Source organism: Heptranchias perlo, chromosome 40 (assembly GCF_035084215.1).
Source record: "Heptranchias perlo isolate sHepPer1 chromosome 40, sHepPer1.hap1, whole genome shotgun sequence".
Classification (NCBI taxonomy): Eukaryota; Metazoa; Chordata; class Chondrichthyes; order Hexanchiformes; family Hexanchidae; genus Heptranchias; species Heptranchias perlo.
The window spans coordinates 5,641,601-5,667,574 of record NC_090364.1 but is presented as its reverse complement, the minus strand read 5'-3'; the positions used below and the strand labels follow the sequence as shown (position 1 = coordinate 5,667,574).

General features: G+C 41.9%; 1 protein-coding gene across 1 annotated transcript; it reads right to left on the bottom strand.

Moving 5' to 3' along the window:
• Positions 1-97: 97 nt before the first annotated feature.
• snrnp70 (small nuclear ribonucleoprotein 70 (U1)) lies at positions 98-25,974 on the bottom strand. The gene is made up of 9 exons (XM_067974465.1): positions 25,650-25,974; positions 23,883-23,945; positions 21,916-21,970; positions 18,556-18,620; positions 17,302-17,364; positions 16,027-16,108; positions 4,033-4,134; positions 2,722-2,809; positions 98-1,427 (listed from the first exon to the last, which is right to left on the bottom strand). Exons 1-9 carry the CDS (start codon positions 25,794-25,796, stop codon positions 683-685), a joined length of 1,410 nt encoding a protein of 469 aa, XP_067830566.1. The 5' UTR covers positions 25,797-25,974; the 3' UTR covers positions 98-682.

The window sequence follows — 25,974 nt, the reverse complement described above, 5'->3', positions numbered from 1 at the left end:
ATTCTTCAGCTAAGCAAATATTGAAATACCAAGGGATCAATTTTGAGGTGTTGATGGTAGAAATGCAGGACCACAAAAGACACACGACAAGCACCAGTGACACATATGTAAAGACGTTTATTGTTTTAAATTTTAATCAGACTGTTTAAAGGCTGATGTAGACATCTTTCCAACAAAACTGCCCATTTTGCCCTCTTATCCATTACCTTCGAAGACTGCAATGTAGAATTATTACAGCACACAGCAACGGAAGCCCATCACTCCACCAGGGTCTTATACTCACTAGAAGCAACTGAGTACCTGATGTAATCACAGGTGCACAATGCGGCAAATGATCCCCCAAGCCAACACCTCACTGATGGACACCTGTACATAAGAGTACACAGTTGAATCGGATGGCTTTAAAACTGGGTTTATTGTGTATTAGACCATAAAAAGGAATTAATGACATTTACCAACCGAGTTTCACAAGGCTCAAGAGAAGGATTCCAAACCATCTGCTACGATACAGTCACTAAAACTTACCCACCTTAAGAAAAAGCAACGAATACCTCGTGCTGAAAACTTCCTTCACTACAGCTTAAAACCAACAAACAAAATAAAGTTGCGATTTCTGTCAAGAAAACAGGGAAAATGAAAGTATTGGTCCAATTGTAAAAGTTCACTTTGAACACAGGCCTTTTCAGTAACCCTCCGTGGGTGGCTCCATTTGATATCCGTTTTCAGCCAACATGAATCCATCTCCAGACTGCATCGACTCCTGATCCATGTACATGTCCTGACTGGTTTCCTCAAGTTGCTCTGGAATCCCATTATCCTGCAGTTTGTCAGATTCCTTATTCCTGTCTCTATCCCGGTCCCTGTCTCTGTCTCGCTTGTGATCTCTATCACGGTCCCGTTCCCTGTCTCTCCTCCTGTCCCGGTCTCTATCCTTGTCCCTGTCTCGGTGGCTTCGTCTACGTTCCCGATCACGGTCTCTATCTCTGTCCTTATCTCTATCCTTGTCTCGTTCCCGTTCTCTATCCCTATCTCCCCGTTCTCTACTCTTCTCCTCTGCTTCAGGTTTAGGCTCAACTGGATCAACGGCTACATCGATTGGCTGTGCGTCATTATGAGGTCCGTCACCCGCTTCAGGCTGGTCTACGTCTGTACGCTCTTCCTTCTTATCCTTATCCCTGTCACGCTCTCGCTCTCTCTTACGGTCACGGCTACGGCTGCGCCGTTTGCGATCCCGATCTTTGTCCTTATCTTTCTCTCTGCTTCGCTCACGGCTGGTACGTGCCTTCCTCTCTTCCTTCTCTCGGCTACGCGATCGGGGGCGGCGCCGCTCTCTGGAACGGCTTCTACGCCTCTCGCGCTCCTTGTCTCTTTCACGGCTACGCTCACTGCGCTCACGACGATCCCGGTCTCGTTCTCGATCCCGGTCCCTAAGGGAGAAAATTTAAATTAATCCAGAGATTCAGAAATAAATTAACCCGAACTATTTAGAAAGATTCCGGTGACACAAGTTCAAACTTTTTTTTGCCACCGAGCATTTCCTTGAAGTGGGGCATATCAGTGAGGTGCAATGATTTACTGAGCTAGCTAGAGAATGGCACCACATTAGGGTCTAAACCACTTTTAATGCATTTACTGATAATCAAAAGAAACTAATAAAACCAAATCGACCGCATAAAACACAGCAACAGGACTTGAATCATTACCTGAATTGCACTTCAGCACATCAACTGTGCAAGTATATCAAAAGTGAACGTCAATAATTGCAGAATAAAGGGCAACTAAAAAAAAATGGAATTTTAAGCCAGTTATTCAATTCCTGGGCCTACTGCTGCTTTCCTTTGAATTGTTCTGAAACAGGGCTTAATTCAGTCGTTACGTGGCTATTTTCCAGAGCTTTTGTCACTGCCAGCATCTACCATTACTGGAGCCCAACAACGTTCTGGAGAATAATTGCAATCATAACTCCCGAGAGCTGCAGTAGGCAGTGTAAAACAGTCTTGCGATGCGTCCAACTGGGACTATCAGCGCACAAGCAAAAATGGCAAGAGCAGCACTTGCAGGTTGTGGTTCTCCATTGGAGCAATGCTATTCTGTTGACTTTCAATAAAAAAAGCTAGATCCAAGTTTCTTTCTCTTCCTTCCCCAGCAGCAAAATCCTCCCAGACTGCACCCAGTTGTGGCAAGACATAAATATAGCCCTTCATACAGCAAGTTCCCTGTTTCGACTATGCAGCTATGAGGATATGCAAACACAGGCCACATTCTGGTGCTGGGTTTCAAAGCAGCAGCACAGACCTGGGAAAGCTTGCCCACCTTCTCAGGTGGGAAAGGCATGTAAGCTCCATTCATCACCCCCACACCCCCTCAAAAATCACAATAAATAAAAAGGTTTCCCCGAGAGAAGTAAAAGATCGCCCAGAATCAGGAACAGCTGCAGCAAAGAAAAAATTATGTGAGCTGCATTACTATTGGATAGTCAAATGGAGCCGAACATGTATTTTAATTATGGTGCCTACTGATATAGTACAAAGCGTTCTAAAATATCACCACACCTCCCACAAGCGGAGACTGGTCACATTTATAATTGGATCTCGGGTTTACTGAACACAGTTGACACCACTGGAGGTTACCAGTGTAATTAAATGCAAAGTCCCTAGGTTAGCACCTTAACAAGTGGTTATTGTCATTGTATGTCAGTTACTGCACCGCTATGTTTCTCACCTTTCGTCATATCGTGGCGCATCATCACGACCAGAATGTTTGATATTAACATCTGCACCACCTCTGCGGGTGCCCCCAAGCCCACCACCTGCAAAAGAAACAACCAAACTCAATGCTTGTATGTCAATGGCACAATCAGATTTGGGACGTTACCACTCCTTCAACTGTTCACCCACTCTCATCAGCACAATCAAATCTCAGCACTTGACACAGACAAAGCAAAGGGAAGGGTCAGGCTCCACACTCTAAACCTACAAAGTGCACTGCAGTACCCTCACTCTCACTTTTTGTTAACACAGGAGGGGGAAAAAGGGCAGTTGCAAAATTGGTGCAAATCCTTGGAATAGCTTGATCTTCAAAAAGACTGGGGGGGGGGGGGGGAAGAGACGGGACGACGACAGATGACACCACTGCACCCACATTGGGTCCATATGCAGGACATTGTGCCCCTGTGAATGGTGAAATAAGAGCGTGTTAATTACACTGGGTTGTCTACTCAATAGGTGAACTTGAGATTCAGTTGGAACTGGGAAAGAGTACTTTACTACTGACCCATCAGCAGCACTTGCATTAGTTATTAAACAGGACTGTCTTCCTCTCAAAATAAACCCCAATTTACTGTACTCAGTGAACGCAAGAGAAAGGGTGTAAAGAGCCTGCTTATGCAAGTACACTCAGCAGGAATACCTACTGCTTCAAGTCCACTGTTCAGACTGGATAATTCAGATGTTGTGCTCAGTTCAGAGTCCAAATCAGGCAAAAAGAACTTCTGTTTATACAGTGCCTAATTACATGAGAAATGTTTGAGTCCTCCCCACCCCCCCAAAAAAATTGTTTTATTGTGTAAGGGCAGTGAAGACGACCTTGCTGTGCACAAAATGGCTGTTCCGTTTGCACACAAAGCAATAGGATGAATAACCACAACTAGTGTTAGGCAGCATTGGCCGAGTGAAGTTTATTGGCCAGGGGACCAGAAGCAGCTTTAATAGGCCCAATGTCCACTTCTACAAATTAACAAATCAGCGGGGATTCAAATCTCCCTTACCATGCAGAGAATGCCCCATAGTGCACCTCCTCTAGCTACGCAAGGCTGCATCTGTGACTCACGTATTTATTACAGTCCAGATAGATCTGTGCCTGAATTGATATCTGCACTGATCTTCAATTTCAAATTAAGAAGCGTTCCTAACATCCTGAGACACGCAGAAAAACACGAATCTCCAAAGGCCCAGGGGCCTCAACAAGAGAGTTTGGGAACCTCTGTACCAGACTAGTCAGGGAGCTCTAATCAGGTGTTCTTTACAATCTTACCGAGTCTCCTTGGTCGCCATCCTTTGACAGTGCGGCCTCTCTCCACATCAACCAGAACTCTCCTCCCGTCAATCTTCTTGCCATCTGCGTGTTTGTATGCAGCTGCAACAGAGCGTGCCCAGAACAGCAACTAAAAGTCAGTGGGATTGAACATGGCAAAGCCCCACCCATCCCCTCCCCTTTTAAAAGGAAAAATATACAATATTAACTTTTCATGCAGAAACAAAAACTTTAGGGAAAAAAAATGAGTTCTGTTTTCCCCCCCTTCCTCCTTCAACATTTGGAAGCAGGCTGTTAAATGAAATGCAAGAACCAGGGCTGGCTCCTCATTTTCCCAATACAACACTGCATTCTGAAAAACTGCTTTTTGGGCTCTTATCTTCACATTTAGGAGCTTTAAAATTGTGTCACTTTTGCAACAAAGAGTTGGTTTCATTGGAAAAGGGAAGAGCCAACCCTGGCTAATTTACAACACTGAACCATTGAGATATAATCCTGGAAAGGGAAAAAAAACATCTATTAGAACAATTGTTAATTGAATCCATTACTCAAGCACTCGTCACACTCGCTCACCTTACTCAGCCAAGTTCTGCTAGATTCAGGGGGAATTTAGGCCCCAAAAAATACCCAAAGCTCCTAAATGTTCCCATATTGGTCAGCCCTTTAGGTCCCATTGTTAGATTTCCTCACATAGCACCATGGAAATCAGACTTGGTGAGAAATTTAGGAACAGATCTGCATCTTTGTGCGTATTACCTTTTCCAAAATGGACTACATTATTGACTTTTAAAAAAATTGTCACTGGTTGTCTTGCAACAGAAAATGGAAATGAAGCCAATTCTGAAAGCAACTGAAAACAGGGCAACTAATTTGAATGGTTGAAAACCCTTGTACAGCACCCGATTGTAAAGTTATCCAACAACTGACGTGTCAGGACACCCAACTCAAATCATTAACAGAGAAACACAGTGCTTTTAACTCAGGACTGACTGAAGGGTGCAGCATAAAAACAGAACACGTCTACCCCAAATTGACAGTGTTAGCTACAGACCAGGCCAAGATTTAAATAGGGGAGGTTTAGCTCCCACAAAATAATCAGCAACTCTGGCCATTTCAAGCTAAGCTATGATGCATTTTTGTTTTCAATACAGGAACTAACCACTGTGGCAAACAAATTGATGGAATGGGAAAGGGAGTCAATCTGATAAAAATGTCTCCACTTTCCAAAAGGGCTAGCAATTTTGGGGTGGGGTGGGGGTGGAGGGGCATATGCTATTCAGTCACCCCTTGAAATGGAAGGCTGATCAATGCTATTTACTTCCCCAACTCAAACAAATCCTTACCTAGAGCCATTATAATGGACTCAATGTCAGACACTTGACAAGAAAGAAACCACCATGCAACATCCAGCCTCTCCCACTTTTTTAGGTTCAAGAACAGACCACAAGCTCTCCCACTCGAGCTTGGTTAAGTTTTTCTTTCAAACTAACCAGTCCCCTATCCTCCAGAGCTACGTTACCATTTAATTACCGAATTCTGTTTAAAAACGAAGATCTCTGCCCTCCGCATAATTAGTGCAAATTCAGGATAGAGGGAAAAATTTTTTGCATTTTTTGTGGCCTAGTTCAGCATTTTCATTCATCGCATCACTCATATCTAAAGAAACAATGGGACTATGCCTCCAGTCACACTAAAACAGGGCCATTTTGACCAGGGTTGCAAGATCCTGTGTTAAGATTTTTAAAAATTTGCTTTCCATCCGCTATACACCACCAGGGAGAAAGAAAAATGGATTAAAAACAGGAACTGGAGGAGGAGGGACGAAGAGGAAAAATAAAATAAGTCGATATAAGCACTACACAGCACCACTAACAAAAGAAAAGAGATTTTACCTGTAAGTTTACTTACAAAAACTGCACTTTAGCCCCCTGCACTCATGAAAATCGGGACGCGCTATCTTGCCAACAGATGGTACAATGTTCAGTGTTTCGACTTCCACTGTTTGTAACTTTCTGCTGCTGAGGATTTACCCTTTACTTACTGCACCTTACCTGCTTTCAGCAGCGATTTGGTTTTTAAGAATTTTCTACATCGGGCGTTTGATTACTTTAACAAGCATATTCAAAAGATAATATATTTACTTACTTTTAAAAAAAAACATTATCAGAGAAAAATGTCTGACTTGTGGCTTTTTCCTCTTTTCAAATTTACTCTGTGCTAACACTGCCAATTCGAATGTCCAAAGAACCCCAACTTCTACACAGCTGAATTCAACACACAGGACAACTTCAATGGCGTTTTGGCTTGCTCTTATCATAGAATGCTTTGTACTAGTAAACCTGTTCTTTTAAAACCACTTTTAAGTGCTCCTAATTTTATTTTTTGTCATACTTTTATTAAAGCCCTCACTCTCTCATTACTTGAAACAAAACACTACTGGTTGGGTAAAAACAGAGCTCAAGGTATCAGGCGAAGTACAATCCAGAACAGACTTATCCTTAACACAGCAACATGTTATAACTAAAACTGTACTCTCAAATGTAACCAAACCTACCAATCAGCCAGGAGATTTCAAATATAAAAATAGAAAGAGCCGAATTTCAGTTCTTACCATCACCTGTTGGATTTTCAAAGTTTTAGATTATCACCACGGTCACAAGGCACAGGAACAGAGAAAAAAAAAAAGAGACTCCCAGAAATACTAACGGCACCCCCTTACAAGGAAACTGTATATTCAACTGTGTTTAATTTTCAACTTACGATAGCTCAGAGCTGACACATGGGTAAACAATGTGACTAATTTCAAGATGAGTAGTGACACACACCTACAATGATGTAGGAAATATCTGGCCAGCTGCTCAACTCCAGGAATCATTACCGTGTAACTTTTCATCAGGGCACAAGATCTCACAATCCCTCACAGGCAACTAGACTTCCTAAGGCATGGGAACCATGAAGTGAAAGAAATTACGACATTTTTATATTATATAAATTGGGGTCCTGGGAGATGGCTCGAATGAAGACTCCTCCATGAGCCATTTTTACATCTGTCCTGGTTGGTGTTACCACTCCAAATAAAAGCCAGTTAGTTTTCCAAATGTGGACCTGCACTTTGTGCATTCGTAAAAGGTCAAAAGTCTTTATAGAGAGAGAAACATCCTACTTGGAGCTATTTGATCTGCATGTGGGATTGCTTTGTATGAAGCTCTAAATTTTGTCCTTGGATTGAAGCACAATGTGTCTGCACACTTGCACAGGTGCAGAGGACTGACTTTGTATCTTTAATGAGTCACCCAATCTAACAGATTGCAAGACCCACAATATAGTCAGAACTCTGGAGATTGCTCCGTTCATGCTGCACTTCCTGCAAGCATGCCTGCCAGCAATAGTACTGTCAAAGTAAAAGCCCTTGGGTTGATGAAAATGTAAGCAGACTAAATACACCAACAAGTGGACAAATGTACAATTTCTGATTGTCTAGTCTGATCAGAGGGGAAAGTAAAAGCTGGAAACATTAGCACAAAAAGGGTTGCCAAAAAAAATTTGAGCTTGGATAATTTTTTTTTTTAAAAAGAGGGGGGTCTCACTATCAGGACCCCTTCTACCGCCAGAACATAACATGAGCATCCTTCTTCCCTTCTCCCTCATGTTTTCTGTTCCAAATGAAGCGATAATCAGTTTCACTGACAAACACATAACCTCAACTCATTTGGAGCTGAGATCCAGGCAATTCCAAGGAGCCGGATTAACACATGTAGATGGACAGCAGCCTACAGCGGCTAATCCAGAAATCATGCTGCATTTTGACGACATACATTAATTCACCTCCCTCAAACTCAGCCGTAATAGTTCATTCCGGGTATCCCCTCCATGAGGTGACTCAGCAATTGCACAATAAAACAAAAAAGTTCCCCCAAATCTTGAGTTTTCTCCCAAACCGAGGAGCAAAGATGGCGAGAATCCCTCTTTAATACCAGGTATTCTTTGAACATTCGAGTTAATATTAGGTATGAAAAATTCAACACAAGCCAGACAATCCCTTGTGTATTTTTTTTAAAAATGAAAAAAAAAACCTTTACCATGTTTTACCAATGTAATTAAAATACCCTGTTTTACCAATCCAGCATTGCTTCTGTGTTCTCGCAAGCTTCCATTTGCTTAGAGTATCAAAGGCCTCCACGATGTAGACTGGGAATCCCTCCACACCAGCTTACCTGAGCACCTGGCTCAAATTTACCTGATGAGCGTGATTTTTTTTGAGCAACTTTTGTTTTTAAAAAGGCTCTTTGCATTAACAAGTTTTGAAAATGTTTTAAATATGTATGAATGGGCACTGAGCTGCAGAATCCCCTTTTGAAAGCCTACATTGTCTAGGATGTTCAGAACTTTTTAAATTTGAATGCAAGACATCAGGGTGAAAGGAAGAAAACGATTCAGGATTTAAAAAAGGGAGTGGGGTTTTTAAAAGAAATTTCTATTACATTATCGATAGCCACGTTACTCTCAACGGTGTGAAAAATTATTTGCTGGCTTCCCAGAATTACGGCCCATAGTGGATTCCTCAAACTTTGTCGTTAGCAGTAGATTGAATGTCCCGATGGGGAAGGAGGGGAAAGACAAAATGCACACAAAGGCAAGTATTTTATAACCTAGATAGAAATCAAGATAGCACCCAGAGTGCAAGTTTCCATCACATACTGACCTGGGAACATCACTCAGAGGCAGTGATGTTCAAAGGAAGCAGTATTTAAACATATAGATTTAAAAAAAAAATTATAGGCCAGCCAAAGAAGATGTTGCAGCTCCCGAGGTATGGTATAAACTGGCTGGAATTTGTTACCAATGTGGTGTCACTTTACAGACCACTTATAACTAAGCCAGTGTTTAAATTTCACATAGATTTAAAAGATCTATCAGTGGGAAGTGGACAGAATTGTTTTGATGTCCATAGATTTGATGAGTTTATCTGATTTGACAATTCTGATAATCATGAATTCAAAAATGTTAATGTACATGATTATAGCTTCCAAATTGTGTTATGATGCATAGATTATAAAATCTGTGAAAATGTAGAGATGCTTTAGTGACTTTAGCCAATATATAAAAGCTTTTAAATAAAAGGATGTTGTAATTTTAGCCTTAAGGGAGTAAAACTGGAAGCGTCATTACTATAGTTAACAAACTAGCTTCCATATTTCAGCTCTAAATTACCTAACTGTTTCGCTTTCCTAAACTCCTGATATTTTCATACCTCTGCACCGGTTTTGATTTGGCCATCCCCAGTTATGTACGTCCCCTCTCCTGCCGTGTCTGTTATCTACAAGTTTAACCCCAAACTACTCCTCTCCCCCTTCCAACAAGTTGCTGAAAGCCCCTTTAAGTTCCTAGGGAAAGTGTAGAGTTCACTTAAGCTGAAGGTTCCAGCGTCGTTTGCCTAACTAATTAAAATAGATGCGGATATGCCAATGCTACAGGGAACAGTTCCTGGACAGCGATGTTTAAATGAAACTGAAATCTACCATTAATCCTTCCAATGATGAATCACATGTCAGGGAAGTGCTCAGGCAACGGAGAGGTGAGGCAACCCTTCCTAGACCCGGCCTTGCTTGTGACTTGAGGGTGTTTTGCATGAGTTTTTTTTTTAAGGGGAAAAGGCATTAGTGCAGATAGAATCAAGAATGTTACAACACAGATACCGGCCATCAGGCCCATCAAATCTGCACTAGTGTTTTGGTCTACAAGGTAACTAGTTTAATCTCAGTCTCCCACTTGATAGATTGCGTTCGATTACACAGAAAGTTGAAGAGATAAAAAGTGGGAGAAAAGGAAAAGAAGCGTTGAAAATTTACGTTTATACTTAAAATTGTATTTTAAGTATAAACGTAAATTGTATTTTAAGTGATTATTTTTTCAGCTTAGTATTGCCATTACAGAAATGGCTACCTCTGGCATTTGAACTGCTTTCTTACAGTCAGTAGTGTTTCAGTGTCAGTGTGGGAGCTGATGCCTTAAAAAAAAGCCAGCACAGGCAGACAATCCAGGACCAGCCGACAGGGCAAATCATACTTTTTCATAACCCCTCAGCACTATACAGTCTTCTACGGCATTTCTTCCGTAGGCTGTGCTCATACACACAATAGTCTGATATGCCTTGAACTGTTCAAGATCATTTCCTTTTGAGTGTGTTAAGCTTACATGTGTCCACAGGAGTGAAATTAAGGACTCATCAGTGGCTCAAGTGTCAAGTACCTGCGCTATTAACTTTGTACTTTAAGTAATTATACGTTACTAATTATAAATGTTACAGAAATGTAACCCTAAATCCAATTATATTAGTGTTATTCTGCATATGTTATTCCACAAACTCTTCCTTTGTGGTTAGAATAGATTTGACTATCCCTTGTAAAGTTTTACTGCAACTAGTCCAATGTAGAGTACCGAGGGTTTACAGTGATACCTGGAGCAGGCATCGGAAGCGACTGGTTAGGAATTAATGCCTTAGTTGGAAATCCAAGTGAGCCAACATTTTTTTAAAATAAAAAGGTATTAAAATAAATTTGACTCACTGATTCTTTAAATACAATTGTCTAAAAAAAAATCAGTTTTGGTTTGGACAGATTGCTGCACAACTGCAGTTCAAACTAATGGATTGCTCCATTAAGCAAGCTGCAAAGCAATTGCTAGGCTTACTGTTTAGATCTTCATGTTCCCGCATTGCAAAATCTCTAGACTTTCAGCTCAGGAAGTTAGAGGGGCTCATTAAATCTTATAACCCACTGCATTTTAAAATCAGGTGGATGGCTACACAATTCCTTTTTGCAATTTTGATGTCCCCTTCACTACTTCTCTCCTCCTCCTCCCCAACCCCAGTAGTCAACAGCTGCTCCAATTCCTTTTAAGCTCAGCAATGCTTAAATCTCTCACTCCTTAGCAACAAAACTAGTGGGAAAAGCAGCACATTGGGGGAGGTTAAGTGAGCACACAGTATTAAGCACAAGCGTACACGGGTGAGTGCTTGTGTTCAGCTTTTAAGTGGGGGTTCTAACTGCAAGATATGAATTCAAGTAATTAAAAAGTGAAACTTAAAAAAAAACTTTTCAGCTTCGTCAACCCTGCTTTTCTTAATCTAGCCCCGTATCAACAACTATCCCATGTGCACACCACAAATGCCTTCCACAGAGAAAAGTAAAGTGGAGATAAGTGGTCTATTTTAAGTAGGCAACATTTTTTTTTAAAACAAAAGCTACACTACTTTAGTAGTTCTAGGGGTGCAGAAGTACAGTGACCTGATCATGACTGCCTCTAGGGTCTGCATATTTTGCTTTGCTCACTCATAAGCAACCACAATTTTCCATAAACCTCACACAAAAAGACACCCTAAAGCACTAATGACAAAATAGAACCCAAGCCCAAAGGCCAAACCTGACTTCAAAAGCCTCACATTTTAATAGTGTAAATGGGGTGTCTCATCCTCATGTCAGGAGCTACATATAATGCAAATACTTATTTTTTATCCACATTTAAATAACCATGGTGCACACTTCATTTTCCCATATCCAACACTAGAAATCTCCAGGGACACCAATCCTGTTCACAGGAAAATTAAATACAATGCCAGGATCATCAATTCTCAATTTTCTGGATTAGTCTGAAGACTAAAATATAATGTAAACACATGTGCTCAACTTTATTATTTAGAATTAGTGCTCAGTCACCACCGTTACTCCTTAGAATTAGGGACACATACGAGAACTGAACTTCGGTATTGGACAGCTATTGCACCAGCTAACAGATGTGTTTTTAGTGCCCAACACAAGTTCATGCATCATTTAAGGAGGGTTAAATGAAAGAACCGGAAAGTCCATTTGTTTGGAGAATCCTTTTGTCTGAAACAAAAGGATCCGCCATACAAATAGGCTCCAATACTAAGCTTCTATCTCCTCTCCAGCAAGTCGCAGAAGTTATCCCGCACACCCTTCCAGGTAGAAAGATAGATATCGCCAAATACTGCTCCACAATTAGCCAACAGGAAGTAGGACACCCTGATGATGGGCCAAAATCTGCAAATCTTACCCCTCTTGTCACCAGACACAAACCTTCTACCACTAGAAGCATCAGATAAGGAAATTAGCAGCTATGGAATGAAGCAACTCAGTGCTTCAACCTGACTATGGCGGAACAAATTACAACTGTCAAAGTTAGTGGACGCTTGGCTTAACTTGGATGTTAGGATAAACAAAACAGGATCAAATCATCTCACCAGCGGGACAACTACTGCCATGGGAGGGGAAAGGATGAGAGAGGGGAATGGGAATTCTAAGCTGATTTACTCTCAATCATTAGCATGTTTATATAACTAAACCCAAGCAAGTATACTGACCCGTTTGGAACAGAGACCTCACATCAAAGCTAGATTTTAATTCCCATTCCACTAACCTTTCCACACAGTAACGCAAAGCATCAAATTTTTAAATTTATAGTCTTTGTAGGTGCAGATCCCAAAGACAGGAATAAGAGACAAGGCCACTGAGTTTCTTTACCCCAGGTTTCTAAACCCTAACAACCTTGCAGCAAAGAGCCTGCGCCCCTCCCTCCAAACACTCAAGCTTGTTTTTCTGTATCACCTCTATTGTGTTTTGTGTAGCCTCACCTTTCTCTTAACTGCACACCATTAGCAAATTCGTTAGATCTATAAACTGTATTTTAATCACTCTCTCCTCTCACTGTGGTGATGTATTGTGAGTTCTTACCCATCATACAAACCCATATACCAACCATACAATGAGATGTAAGGGGAGCATTAGCATCAGCTGCAAGCCAGCAGTGGCATTTGCCATCAGAATGGTGGCTGCAGTGACAATAGAAATAACACAGAATTAATATACCCCAGCTTGCAAACACGGTGTACAATTCACAAACAAACTATTTTCTTAAAAAATACCACACAAACACTGAGGCCCCTTTCACAAGATGGTTTCATCCTCGTTTAAGAACCAAACAGGTCAGAATTTAAATTTTTATTTACTTCATGATGGAAAAAAAATCACTCCAGTGCAGTAAAACCTGTGCTATGCAGTCAACCTTGAAGGAACCAAATTCCGGCACAATTTATTATTTAACGTATACAGTCTCAGCATATAATTACAAAGCAGGGAAAATATCACATGGCCAGAACAAAAGTTTATAAATGGTGACTACATATTTAAAGATAGCTATTTAGTCTGAAGGAGAATGGTCTTAAATTGCATATAGGAGCAGGTGGCTGCTTAACCCAAGTCATACTGAATGGAATTCAAAAGAATATTTTGATTTTTAATTTTTTTTAAACTGGCCATTTTAATCAAGAAAGCCAGGACAAGAGTTTTCAGTGCAAGTGTCATCTATTGTGACATTGCATTTTAAAAAGTAACAGAACAGATGGGCGAGGTATCTCAAAACCTTTTCAGCCGTGAAAAGGGCCCAATGACGCAAAAAGTCTCTTTCTTTAAAAATACAAAAAGACTTGGGATGCCCCAGCTACTAAAAAACTTTATAAGCATTAATTGGCAGCATGAAACTGCCTCATCAGTCTTTGCTCTCCACTCGGATCATCTCCAACAGTGAAGTTAAAGTGCAAAAGATTTGAATACCTGGACTGATTCATGAGGACAAGTACATCCTCAATTAAATAAAAAAGGAAAATAATTTCCTTAGTGCTGCTGTTTCACTTGAGAAGGACAACTGGCTCGTGCCCATCCCACCAGGGAAGGAAAGCTGCAACAGTGCACAACATAAAGGAAGAATATTCTCACACATTTCAAAATAAATGTTAACTCAATGTAATTTAAACGCTGCATTTCAGGGCAGCCAGGTACTAGTTACCAATTAAGTCGTTTAATTTGCACACTGGCACAGGTTCAGTACTGGATTCCCAGAATCACTTCCAAAAATGGGAAACCACAGGATTAGAATACGTAATCCAGTGCTGCAGTGACCCGTGCCTTTAAGAGTTATTTATATACAGTAGCCTGCACTGGCACCAGTGTCTATACCCATCCTGAATATTAATGCATTTTTTTGCGTCATAAGACTAGCAAGAGAGGACATGATTCCAGCTGCTCAGTACGAACACAAAATTAAACTCATCTTCAGTCGTCAAGCAGGAACTGTGAAGCAAGTCCTCACTATAATAAGTGAGTCAAATATAAATCATTATCAACACTTCAATGTACTACCTTAGCACTTCCAAAATATTGGAAGCTGTAGTATACTTACCACACCATGCATCCATCATTACACAGTAACAGACCTGAAATAGCACCCTACAGACCATCAGCAACACCAGTTCTAAAATAATGTGCTTTTAAAAAGCACCTTGGGAGTAAATACAGTTGAATCTTGATAAACAAAGCAGGTCTGAGCATAACTGACAAGAATAATTGCTATTCCCAATGCAAGTGCTAAATGAGGCATAATCCTAGATTTGAGTCATAGGATTTCTTGGCAATAGTGTACGTCTATCAGGATTCAGCTGTACTCACCATTATAGAAACCTGCTCCCAACCTTCTAAGGATGACCTTTCAATCTGTTTGCAATGGTGTTATGCTTTGCACCATGCATGTTCCACTATATGATCAAGAGTGGTTTATGAACTATGGTCACAAAATACAGTGACAAGCTGATTCGTATCCTCTTCGGGGGATAAGTTTTAGCTACCCAGGGAGGAGGCAAATAGGGAAATGCCAAATGGACTTTTTCCCCCCTTGAAATAGAACAACTTCTAGCTCACTTACAAATGAGTCCCACAGAATACATAAACAATTAGGTTATGCCCCAAAATCTACTTTTTTTTTTGGGATACCAACCAGAAAAAGCCTAACAGACATACAAACTGTTCAATTCTCTCTGGTCCATTTAAGTAACTAAACAGCAGTATTTTTAAGTGGACAGTTCTGTAATCCTGTGCTGAACAAAAAAAACTTGTCTCATACTTAATAAGGTTTTCATGGGTCCACTAAACAAAACAATTTTCACCACTAGTAACTTGCTCACATGAATCAACAGATCAAGACATTATTTTGGTGGGAATGATTTGATGATGGCAGATACCGTGGCCACTTGTTAACTAATTATTTATCCCCCCCAGCAGCTCATATGCAGGTGAGAGTGGAGACTGAAGACAAATGATTTATGAAATTAATCAAACCCTTCAATCAATGTGAAGTCAAAGTTAATTTTAACATCTAGCGGGCAAGCTTTGTTTATATTTGTTAAGACACTCAAACCCCAATATGAAAATTGAGAACACCAAGTACCAGGAATCCTCATCACTCAGACTCACTTTCTATGGATTCAACCCCTCAGCCAGGCCAGTAGTTTACACAACTAGTTATCCTAAATTCTAGAGAAATCAGAGTCACCCCAATACAGGCACATTTGTTAGTGTGCAATCCTGTCTCAAGACTGTTGCACCACAGTAGCCAATGTTTTTTTTTCTAATTCTGACTTGAAGGCATGGATCAGGCACAGTACTGCAAAAAGCAACTACTGAGAAAGCCAGTCATTTTTAAATCAAGGGTGATTACACTTCTGGACATATTGGATTAAATGCCCTGCAAGGGGTGCACATTTCCTGCTACATGATTCCAGAAAAATTTCAAATATAGTCCTCAAGACTCAGCACACACTGGTCGACACAAAAATGGAACTTTTGTGAAGTTGCTCTGTGCATCTATTTGGGACCATCATAACCACAGAAAGAGTTTTCCAGTGCCCATACCAGGCAGAATCTTTTCACAATAGACCCCCAACCTGGAGCAGATCCCAGCAAATATAAATTTTGATGTAGTCAGAGAAAGCGGTTGCCATGCAAACGAAATTGGAGGCTCAAGTCTGCACTCAGCAAGCTGCATAACATTGTACAGCAATACGGTGTACTACATACTGCAGCTACTGAACTGAAACTATTGGCCATCCAAAATCCCTCCCACCCCAAAAACACACAAATTACTTACAATGCATGTCTCGCTCATGCTCGTATTCGATGAAAGCGTAACCACGAGGCTTTCCAGTCCGCTTATTATACACCATGTAGATCTTGAGAAAGGGGAGAAAAAAGAACCAAAAACAGCACATCAAGGACTGAACAACATAATACAAAAAAATTAATTACTTAGACCAACAAAAACAGTCCATTCAGCCCATCCAGCCTGCTTTATCACTCAGGTCAACCCTTTACTCCTTGCTAAATTGCAAATCTAACCAATTCCTGTTTGAAATTGTGCAGTAGTGTACTGAGTGTAAGTCTAAACCATAAATCAACCGAAAATACTCAACCCAGCAAAGGCATTATGCGGAAATTGGTTTTAATGAAAAGAATTTACCACCATTTACACAAAAGCTACTCTACAGCCCAAATAAACCTTAGCTGGAACTGCAATACTCTGCTACACAGTGCACAGTACAATAATACACTTTGTTTATACTATCCAAGACCGTATCTGTGCCACACTCAGTGCTTTTTGAACCTCAAAATTATTGCTCCTACTACTTCGGGTTTGCCCAAGATCAGGTGATGTCATCTCTTACACATTTTCCTTAAGTCGATTCCAGACACAATATTGCAAAAATTGAAGTCAGCAGAATCAGTGAAACACGACTTCCCAAAAATGGATTATTTATCAGTCTACACATCAATGCGTCATAACTGTGGATGTTCATAAAGGTTCACAATTTTTACTAACTCTTAGACTCCATTTGTTAAAAATTCAATGACAGCAATGAGTGTCATATCTAGGTGTATACACTTCATATAGGGCTCTTTAAAAAGAAAAATCAGCAAATGCTGGAAATTAGAAATAAAAGCAGAATATGATGAAAATGCACAGGTCAATCAGCATCTGTAAAGAGAAATAAATGTCAATGATTCTGACCAAGGGTCTTACACCCAAATGTTAACCTGTCTTTTCTCTTTACAGGTGCTGACTGACCTGTTGCGCATTTTCAGATTTTATTGCAGGACCTTTTAGTTTACTGCTTACTAACTAGGAGTCGTGATTATGGATTTATTTGAAAGCCCCACCCACAAGCAAGAATAATGTTTCTCCCCTGCAAAAAATGTTATTTACTTATTTGCTGTGCTTCTATCCTGTTCTTGGTTCTCGTCCCACTTTCATGGCTGTCAGGACATATGCAACATGCAAATTTAAAAAGAACCACAGGGTTAGTGTCCTTTTAAACAGCACTGGTGCCATAATTTGAAACCAGTTCTTATATTATGAGGTGCTTACCCTTTTAATAGGCCCATAGACCTCAAATTCACGCCTCAGCTTGGACTCTGTTGTATCATAGTTCTGTAGTGAAGAGAAAACAAGAGCTAGTGATCACTCAAAAACTACTCAAGACTTACCAGAAATGGTTTCGAAAAATACAATGTGCAATTTACCACTCAAAAAATGATGGCTGTAAACGCTAGCAAAATAGCGTACACCAACGTGGAAGTCAGATTCCCAGGCTGAAGGTGCCTCATATACATTAAGTCTTTCTGAATTAAGCATAGGTTGATGTCAGTTGGAAACCACTAGTCAATCCACCAGAGTAGTTGCACTTCTACTCCTCCACTGGTCTCAGTCTAGCAGGTGCCCAGCCATTTCTCTCCCATCAATCCAAATTTATCTGCCAAGGTCAACTACAATTTATTCAATACTGAAGGCTGTCTTGAGAATAAAGCAGCACCTAAGCGACAGGAAAAAAATAGATTCCTCCCTACACTTTTAGCCAAAGGGAAACAACTGAGGAAAAAGGATAGGGCTCAAAGATGGAATATCCAACATAGGACAATTAGCCAAGATTTTGAAAAATAAACTAAGCAACTAAGAATAAAATTCACATTTCAACTAGTCTTGGGGCAGTAACAGACCAAAACTAGGCTTTTAAAAACTATTTAATGGCAAGGAGACAGAAAGAAGTTTGACACCCATCATACTAAAATAAAAACTGAGGTACACATGCCTTATTTACTGGCCGTGTTATATATATAGTAAACACAATAAATAGAATTAAAGTTTACAGTTACAACTCTACCGAACACTAAAAGATTCTCTGTACAACCTGCCTGCTTGCAGTTTATTTCATAACTGTTTCTGGAACTTAAAAGCACCTGAGGTAGCTGGATGACCCCTTACCAACATATGGAACAAGACACTACCATCAGCCTCAGTTACCCGCTCAGGATATGTTGAAGATTGCATATTCAACTGGATTTGTTTTCCTGAAGTAGTTCTCTTCTCCCTTCTCCAGAACATCCTGGAGTCAGTTGTGCACTCACCCCAGGATATTCTGAATATCATACTTTGAAATACACAGCATCAATGACAGCAGTAAGTGGACTTCAAGCTGCATATCAGGGGCTTCTGGAGTAATGCACCTGCCCATAGACATTGGGTGAAAGTAAATCAGAATACAGGCACCTCACTAAATTTGTGCCCAGTTTCCAACGTCATTTAAAAAAAAATTGGAGAGCTAAATACAAACTGAAAACTTACCACCCTGGCAACGAACAGTGTCTTGAAAGCATCTCCCTGTGCATTTGGATCATTGTGAGGATCCCCTGGTGGTAGACCAGAAAAAAGTAAACTCTCAATTGCTGCAGTCACAATCATGTTTCATGTTCAGCATATGCTATTCATAGTGCGCTCTGCTTTCAGATGGCTGACAGAAGCAGGGTGCACACAATGGTTCATGGACACTAGACTTCAGGGCACTCCACTGCAGAAATAGTACAGCTATAGAAAAAGGACAATGGTTCACTAGAATTTTACAAGGATTGAGAGATTGCAGTAACAAAGGAAGAAAGACAGAGCATCCAAAACTAGAGCTCCCTGGATGACAAAGGAAAGATATTAAATTAAAACAGAAAAATGAGGTTTATGACAAATGTCCCATACAAAGCACTGGTTAGACCACACCTGGAGTACTGTGTTCAGTTCTGGATACCGCAGCTTAGGAAGGATTATGTTGGCCTTGGAGGGAGTGCAGCGCAGATTTACTAGAACGTTACCTGGACTCCAAGGGTTAAATTACTAGGATTGTATTCCCTGGAATTTAGAAGATTACGGGATGATTTGATCAAAGTTTTCAAGATATTAACTGAAACTAATAGGGTAGATAGAAACTATTTCCGCTGGTTAGAGCGTTTAGGACTAGAGGACATAGCCTGAATATTAGAGCCAGGACTTTCAGGGGTGAAGTTAGCAAACACTTCTACACGCAAAGGATGATAGACGTTTGGAACTCTCTTCCGCAAACGGCAGTTGATGCTAGCTCAGTTGTTAATTTTAAATCTGGGATTGATAGATTTTTGTTAACCGAAGGTATTAAGGGATATGGGGCTATGGTGGGTGTATGGAGTTAGCTCGCAGATCAGCCATGATCTCACTGAATGGCGGAACAGGCTCAAGAGACTAAATGGCCTATTCTTGTTGAAATCTTCTTGTGGAGTAAGAGGGCATGACTGAGGTACTGAATGAGTACTTTGCAACTGTCTTCACAAAAGAGGATGAAGTTAATGTTGTGGTACAGGAGGAGGGAGCAGAGATACTGGATAGGATAAAAATAGATAGAAAGGAGGTGCTAAATAGATTGGCATCACTCAAAGTTAACAAGTCACCCGGTCCAGATGGGATGCATCCTAGGTTGCTTTGGGAAGCAAGGGTGGAGACAGCAGAAGCTCTGATCACAATCTTTCAATCCTCCTTGGATATGAACATGGTGCCAGAGGATGGGAGGATTCAAAAGGGGGAGATGGATAAACCTGATAACTACAGGCTAGTTCGTCTAAAGTCAGTGGTGGGAAAACTACTAGAGACCGCTGTCAAGGACAAAATTAATTCTCACTTGGAGAAGCATGGGTTAATAAGGGACAGCCAGCATGCAATTGTTAAAGGCGCGTAACTGGCTATGGCAAAGGAGGCAGAGAGTAGCAGTGAACAGATGTTTTTCTGACTGGAGGAAAGTACGCAGCGGGGTCGTTCAGGGATCAATATTAGGATCTTTGCTTTTCTGGTTATACGTAAATGTCCTGGACTTGGGTATGGGGAGTGCAATTTTGAAGTCTGCAGATGATACAAAACATGGGAACGTAGTAAATAGTGAGGATAGTAGCAGACTTCAGGAGAACATAGACAGACTGGTGAAATGGGCAGCCACACTTGAATTTAATGCAGGTCAGTGCGAAGTGATGGACTTTGGGAGGAACAACATGGAGAGGCAGTATAATCTAAATGGTACTATTTTGAGGGGGAGGGTTCAGTTACAAACCTTTAGAAGGTGGCAGGGCAAGTTGATATGGTGGTTAAGAAAGCATGAGATAGCTGGCTTGGTAAATAGGGACATTCAATACAAAAACAAGGAAGTCATGCTAAATCTTTACAAATCACTGGTTAGGCCTCAGCTAGAGTATTGTGTCCAATTCTGGGCACCACACTATGAAGGACGTCAAAGCCTTGGAGGGGGTAGAGAAGAGATGATAGACTTCAGTTATGTGGAGAGATGGAAGAAACTAGGATTGTTCCCCTGACAGCAGAGAAGGTTAAGGGGAGACCAAATAGAGGTATTCAAAATAATGAGGGGTTTTGATAGAGCAAACAGGGAGAAACTATTTCCTCTGGCAAGTGGGTTGGTAACTAGAGGTTATAGACTTAAAATAATTGGAAAAAGAATTAGAGGAGAAATGAGAATTTTTTTCCCCCCCAGAGGGTGGTTAAGATCTAGAATGCACTACCTGAAAGGATGGTGGAAGCAGATTCCATAGGAACTTTCAAAAGGCAATTGGACATGTACTTGAAAAGGACTAATTTACATAAAGGTTATGGGGCTAAATTGGACAGCTCTTTCGAAGAGCCAGTGCAGGCACGACGGGCCAAATGGCATCCTTCTATTCTGTAAAATTCTACGAAGAAAAGCTCAATTACTCGCCCCCTCCTCCCCCGCACCGAAACAGAGAAGATTAAGGGGGATCCAACATAGCTTTTCAAAATGATGAAAGGCCATGAGGGCAAAGTAAAAGATTGCTTCCACCATCTGGCAATTCGGTAATGCAGACTTGGAACAATCATTTAAGAATGAAGGGGGAAATTTGAAGATTTTTTTTCCAAAGGGTTATTAGAACATAGAATGCTTTACCACGAGTGGACATTGAGACAGAGAGCATAACATTGCTTTAAAGAGAATTGGACAAGCATTGAAAAATATAAATATAGATATGGGGAAAGCAAATGGAGCCAATACATAGAATTACACAGAATGTACAGCACAGAAGCAGGCCATTCGGCCCAAGCCGGTGTTTCTGCTCCACACGAGCCTCCTCCCTCCCTGCTTCATCTAACCCTATAAGCATATCCTTCACCTATTAGCATATAGTTAAAGAGCTACCATCGGCACTGGGGGGGGGGGGGGGGGGGAGGAGGGAGGAGGAAGGGAAGAATGAGCCAAATGGTCTCCTTCTCTGATGCATGTACTATGATTTTTGACGTGGTGCAGCACTAATTGTCTGCTAGTTGTGTGGCATTTCGGCACAATAAAGGATAAACTGTTCTATTTGTAGCAAAAACAAATGCAGAAATATTTGGTTGGCTGATAATTCCCCCAACACACCATACATTAACAGAGCAGTTTGTTGGGAAACATACTAGTTGAACAACAACCAAGTTCAACTGTGACATGGGTTCAATACATGGGCTCAGAGGGAATTGGATGGGGGAAAAAAAATCCCACAACGGATTCAAACATTGAGAACGTACTAATCAGGGTTATCAGAAGACAATGCAAGTGTAGTTGTATGCCTTGCCAGCCTCAGTTTTAATTAGGTGCAATATTCAATTTGACAGACCCTTCAGTAAACTTACACATCTTAAGCTCATTTTCAACTTCCTGCTGTCTTCTCTCGATCTTCTCACGTCTCTGCAAAAGGAAAATCATAACATTCGCTATCACACAGGAGAAAGTCAGCAGAATCACCAGGTAATCCATAGGCATTCCAGGAGTAGAATATAGAAGCCAGGACAACTCGGCTCCAGACCTCATTACAGCCTTGGTCCAAACATGGACAAACCAGCTGAATTCCAGAGGTGAGGTGAGAGTGACTGCCCTTAACATCAAGGCAGCATTTGACCGAGTGCGGCACCAAGGAGCCCTAGTAAAATTGAAGTCAATGGGAATCAGGGGGAAAACTCTCCTATGGCTGGAGTCATACCTAGCACAAAGGAAGATGGTAGTGGTTGTTGGTGGCCAATCATCTCAGCCCCAGGACATTGCTACAGGAGTTCCTCAGGGCAGTGTCCTAGGCTCAACCATCGTCAGCTGCTTCATCAATGACCTTCCCTCCATCATAAGGTCAGAAATGGGGATGTTCGCTGATGATTGCAGTGTTCAGTTCCATTCGCAACCCCTCAAATAATGAAGCAGTCCGAGCCCGCATGCAGCAAGACCTGGACAACATCCAGGCCTGGGCTCATAAGTGGCAAGTAACATTCGTGCCAGACAAGTGCCAGGCAATAACCACCTTCCCTTGACATTCAACGGCATTACCATCGCCGAATCCACCACCATCAACATCCTGGGGGTCACCATTGACCAGAAACTTAACTGGACCAGCTACAGGAGCAGGTCAGAGGCTGGGTATTCTGCGGCGAGTGACTCACCTCCAGACACCCCAAAACCTTTCCACCATCTATAAGGCACAAGTCAGGAGTGTGCAGCTCCAACAACACAAGAAGCTCAACACCATCCAGGACAAAGCAGCCCACTTGATTGGCACCCCATCCACCACCTTCATCACCGGCGCACTGTGGCTGCAGTGTGTACCATCCACAGGATGCACTGCAGCAACTCGCCAAGGCTTCTTCGACAGCAGCTCCCAAACCCGCAACCTCTACCACCTAGAAGGACAAGGGCAGCAGGCATATGGGCACAACACCACTTGCATGTTCCCCTCCAAGTCACACACCATCCCGACTTGGAAATATATCGCCGTTCTTTCATCGTCGCTGGGTCAAAATCTTGGAACTCCCTTCCTAACAGCACTGTGGGAGAACCTTCACCATATGGACTGCAGCGGTTCACCACCACCTTCTCAAGGGCAATTAGGGATGGGCAATAAAAGCTGGCCTTGCCAGCGACGCCCACATCCCATGAACGAATTTTTAAAAATGTTAGGAGAACTTTCAATATTGTATATTCCACCTCTGGTCAGCAGATGGGCTTGATTATATGTTGAACATTTGAAATAAGATCAGTTAAGAGCTCCCTGATAGAATTGCAGGTGAGGACACCACCTAGTGTACCACTAAGATGCACAGGTGGGTCAAACTCTTATTGTACGCTGAATTAGCTGAGTTGAGTCAGACAACAGCTGGGTTGCTATAATGGGGGGGAAAAAGAGAGAGAGAAGACAGAAATCAGAAGGGCTCCTGCTTTCTATCCAGTGTCTACAACTGAAAAGTCTATGTGTAGACACTGCTTGGGAACAGGATCAGGCTCAGTGATGACGACTCCATAACGAAATTTCAAGGCGGCCCATGCACATGCCCCCGCCCGCCCACACAATGGCCACTTCAGTAAGGTGCTGGAAAGGTTGCAGCCTCATTGACCCATATCCCTACAGGAGTTTTTCTCTTCAGGAAACGAGGGGAGAACATAGGCAAGCAAAATAACTCTTCAATGAAAGAAAAATAGTAATGAGGCCCCTCAAAAAATTACAGCAACACTAAGGCATTTTCCAAGATGCCCTTTTCGAAAAGCCATCGGCTGACGCCACCCCCTCCCAAGTTCCCACTGTACTTAACTCTATCATACATCAAACATAAGTTCTCACCTTTCTTTCCATACGCTCCTCTCGCGTCTCGGCTCTTGTCGGAGGCGGGGCATCTCTAGGGTCCTACATGGTGAAAAAAAGCAGCAATCAAAAATTCAGAAATACAGATGCAGGATTCTCCCTCATCAAATCCAGAAGGCTCATCAGTTTTCACTTTTCCTTGATAGGTTACAAACCATAGTACTAATGCATTTCATAAGACTATTAGGCAGCCTGCTGCAGAATGCATGCAGCACTGTGACTAAATTACAATACAATCATTCAGGAGAATGACTGTTTACTGTGAAAATGCTCCCCATCAGCAGCAATTTTTTTAAATTGTGCTGTTTTTTCCCTGTTGCTGCATTAATATAAATGCAAATTTACCGAATAGTACAAACCCCCATCTACCAAAAACATCAGCCTCCCCAACAGAAAATGAACAAATGTGACTTCACTGTACTAAAAGACCATTCAAGCTAGTCCCAAAAGTGAGGTTAGTGTACCTTTCTTATGAGGTTCTCCCAGTGTCCTGGCCAACATTCATCCCTCAAATAACACAATTGATCATTATAGTCTCTTGCTGTGCACAAGTTGGCGGCCACATTTCTCAAGGTGACTACACTTCAAAACTACTTAATTGGCTTAAAATCACTTTGGGATATCTTAAGATCATGAAAGTGGCTGTATAAATAAGTTAATTGTTCTCTGAATAAATCTCTGAGCCACAAAAGAGATTATCCTCATCACTGCCCATTCACAGATCAAATGGAATTCATACCCTCAAGTAGAATGAGTTAGGAACAGGAGACTGCATCAAGTCTTGATTTCAGCAAAATGGAAGGAAGAACATGTAGAATGGAGAATTTAGGAGCATGAAGAGAAATTCAATAGAGTAATGACAAGATAAATTTCTGGAAAACAAGAGTACGGTATTCTGCAAAATAATGTGGATTTGTAATGTCCTGGGGCTTGTCTGGTCACCAATGAGAGGAATTTTCAAGAGGGCTCCTGAGTTGGCTACAAGGTTGTTTTTTGCCTCTCCCAAGAGGCAAGAGAAGACAGCGATGGTTGATGCACAGACCTGAAATCATCTGATACCTGGGTGGAGGGGACTATGGCCATGTGGTCTTTTGTACTAGACAGTAGACACAATCAAAATTGAGGTAGGGAAGGTGCAGCAAATGTCAGGCAGGAGAAATGAACCACCAGGCAACCTTTTCCTTGACAAATACCAACAATTTTAAATCAAATATATCTTATATACGGATACCTATTTATGTCTATCCATGTAGACATGGAAAATATAGAGAAGTCAATTGAGAGAAAGGTGGAGTACCCGACATTTAGGAAAACATACAAGCCATCTGTTCAAACAAAAATTATTGGGGATTTCACCCAACAGGGCTGTGAAAGGTGAGGAAGGTCAGGCGCACAAAGCACTGACCCTGGGCACAAGACGTATTGATATAAAATTAACTGATGTGTTGGAAACGTCTCAAAGCGCTTTGCAGACAGTGAATTTTGCAGAAGCAGTGGCCTGCGTGCGGCCAAAGGGGGAGGGGGGGTGTCTACACAGGTCTGAGGAGGAAGCATGCTCCTGGGCCTTAGCTCTCTCCTATCCCATCTGCACCTAGGCCTGGTTTCTCTCTTCTCTTCCCCCACCCTCGGGGCCTAGTTTCTCTCTCCCTGTACCCTCCGGTTTCCTCATCCTCCTCTCTCACACGCACATATCCCCTAGGCCTCGGCCTCTCTCTCTCTCTATCTCCCCGCCGCCCGTTTTCTTACCTCGAACTCCCGCACGAAGCCGGCGATGCCCGAGTACGGCTGGTTGTGGTGCTTCTCATGCGGCAGCTTCTCGAGCGGCGGCAGGTACGGGACCGGGTCCCGCGGCGCGAACAGCGCCAACAGGTTCGGCGGCAGGAACTGAGTCATCGTGTCCGGGCGGGCGCGAACCCCTCTCCTCCACCACCACCCACCCTCGGGCGTAAACTAACGATTAATAACCACCCCCCCCTAACTACCACTCTAACCACCGGTAAACTATTTCTATAACCAGCACTGACTCGACGCGACTCCGCCGTTAACCGCGCACCTCGCCGAAGGACCTAGA

What these genes read in the sequence shown, in the direction of transcription:
- snrnp70 (XM_067974465.1), bottom strand. Translation starts at nt 25,796, where the DNA reads ATGACTCAGTTCCTGCCGCCGAACCTGTTGGCGCTGTTCGCGCCGCGG. An exon ending in AGGAGCGTATGGAAAGAAAG is followed by an intron (nt 21,971 to 23,882) that starts GTGAGAACTTAT and finishes TTCCTTTTGCAG; the next exon opens with AGACGTGAGAAGATCGAGAG. An exon ending in TCTATGGGCCTATTAAAAGG is followed by an intron (nt 16,109 to 17,301) that starts GTAAGCACCTCA and finishes CCCTTTCTCAAG; the next exon opens with ATCTACATGGTGTATAATAA.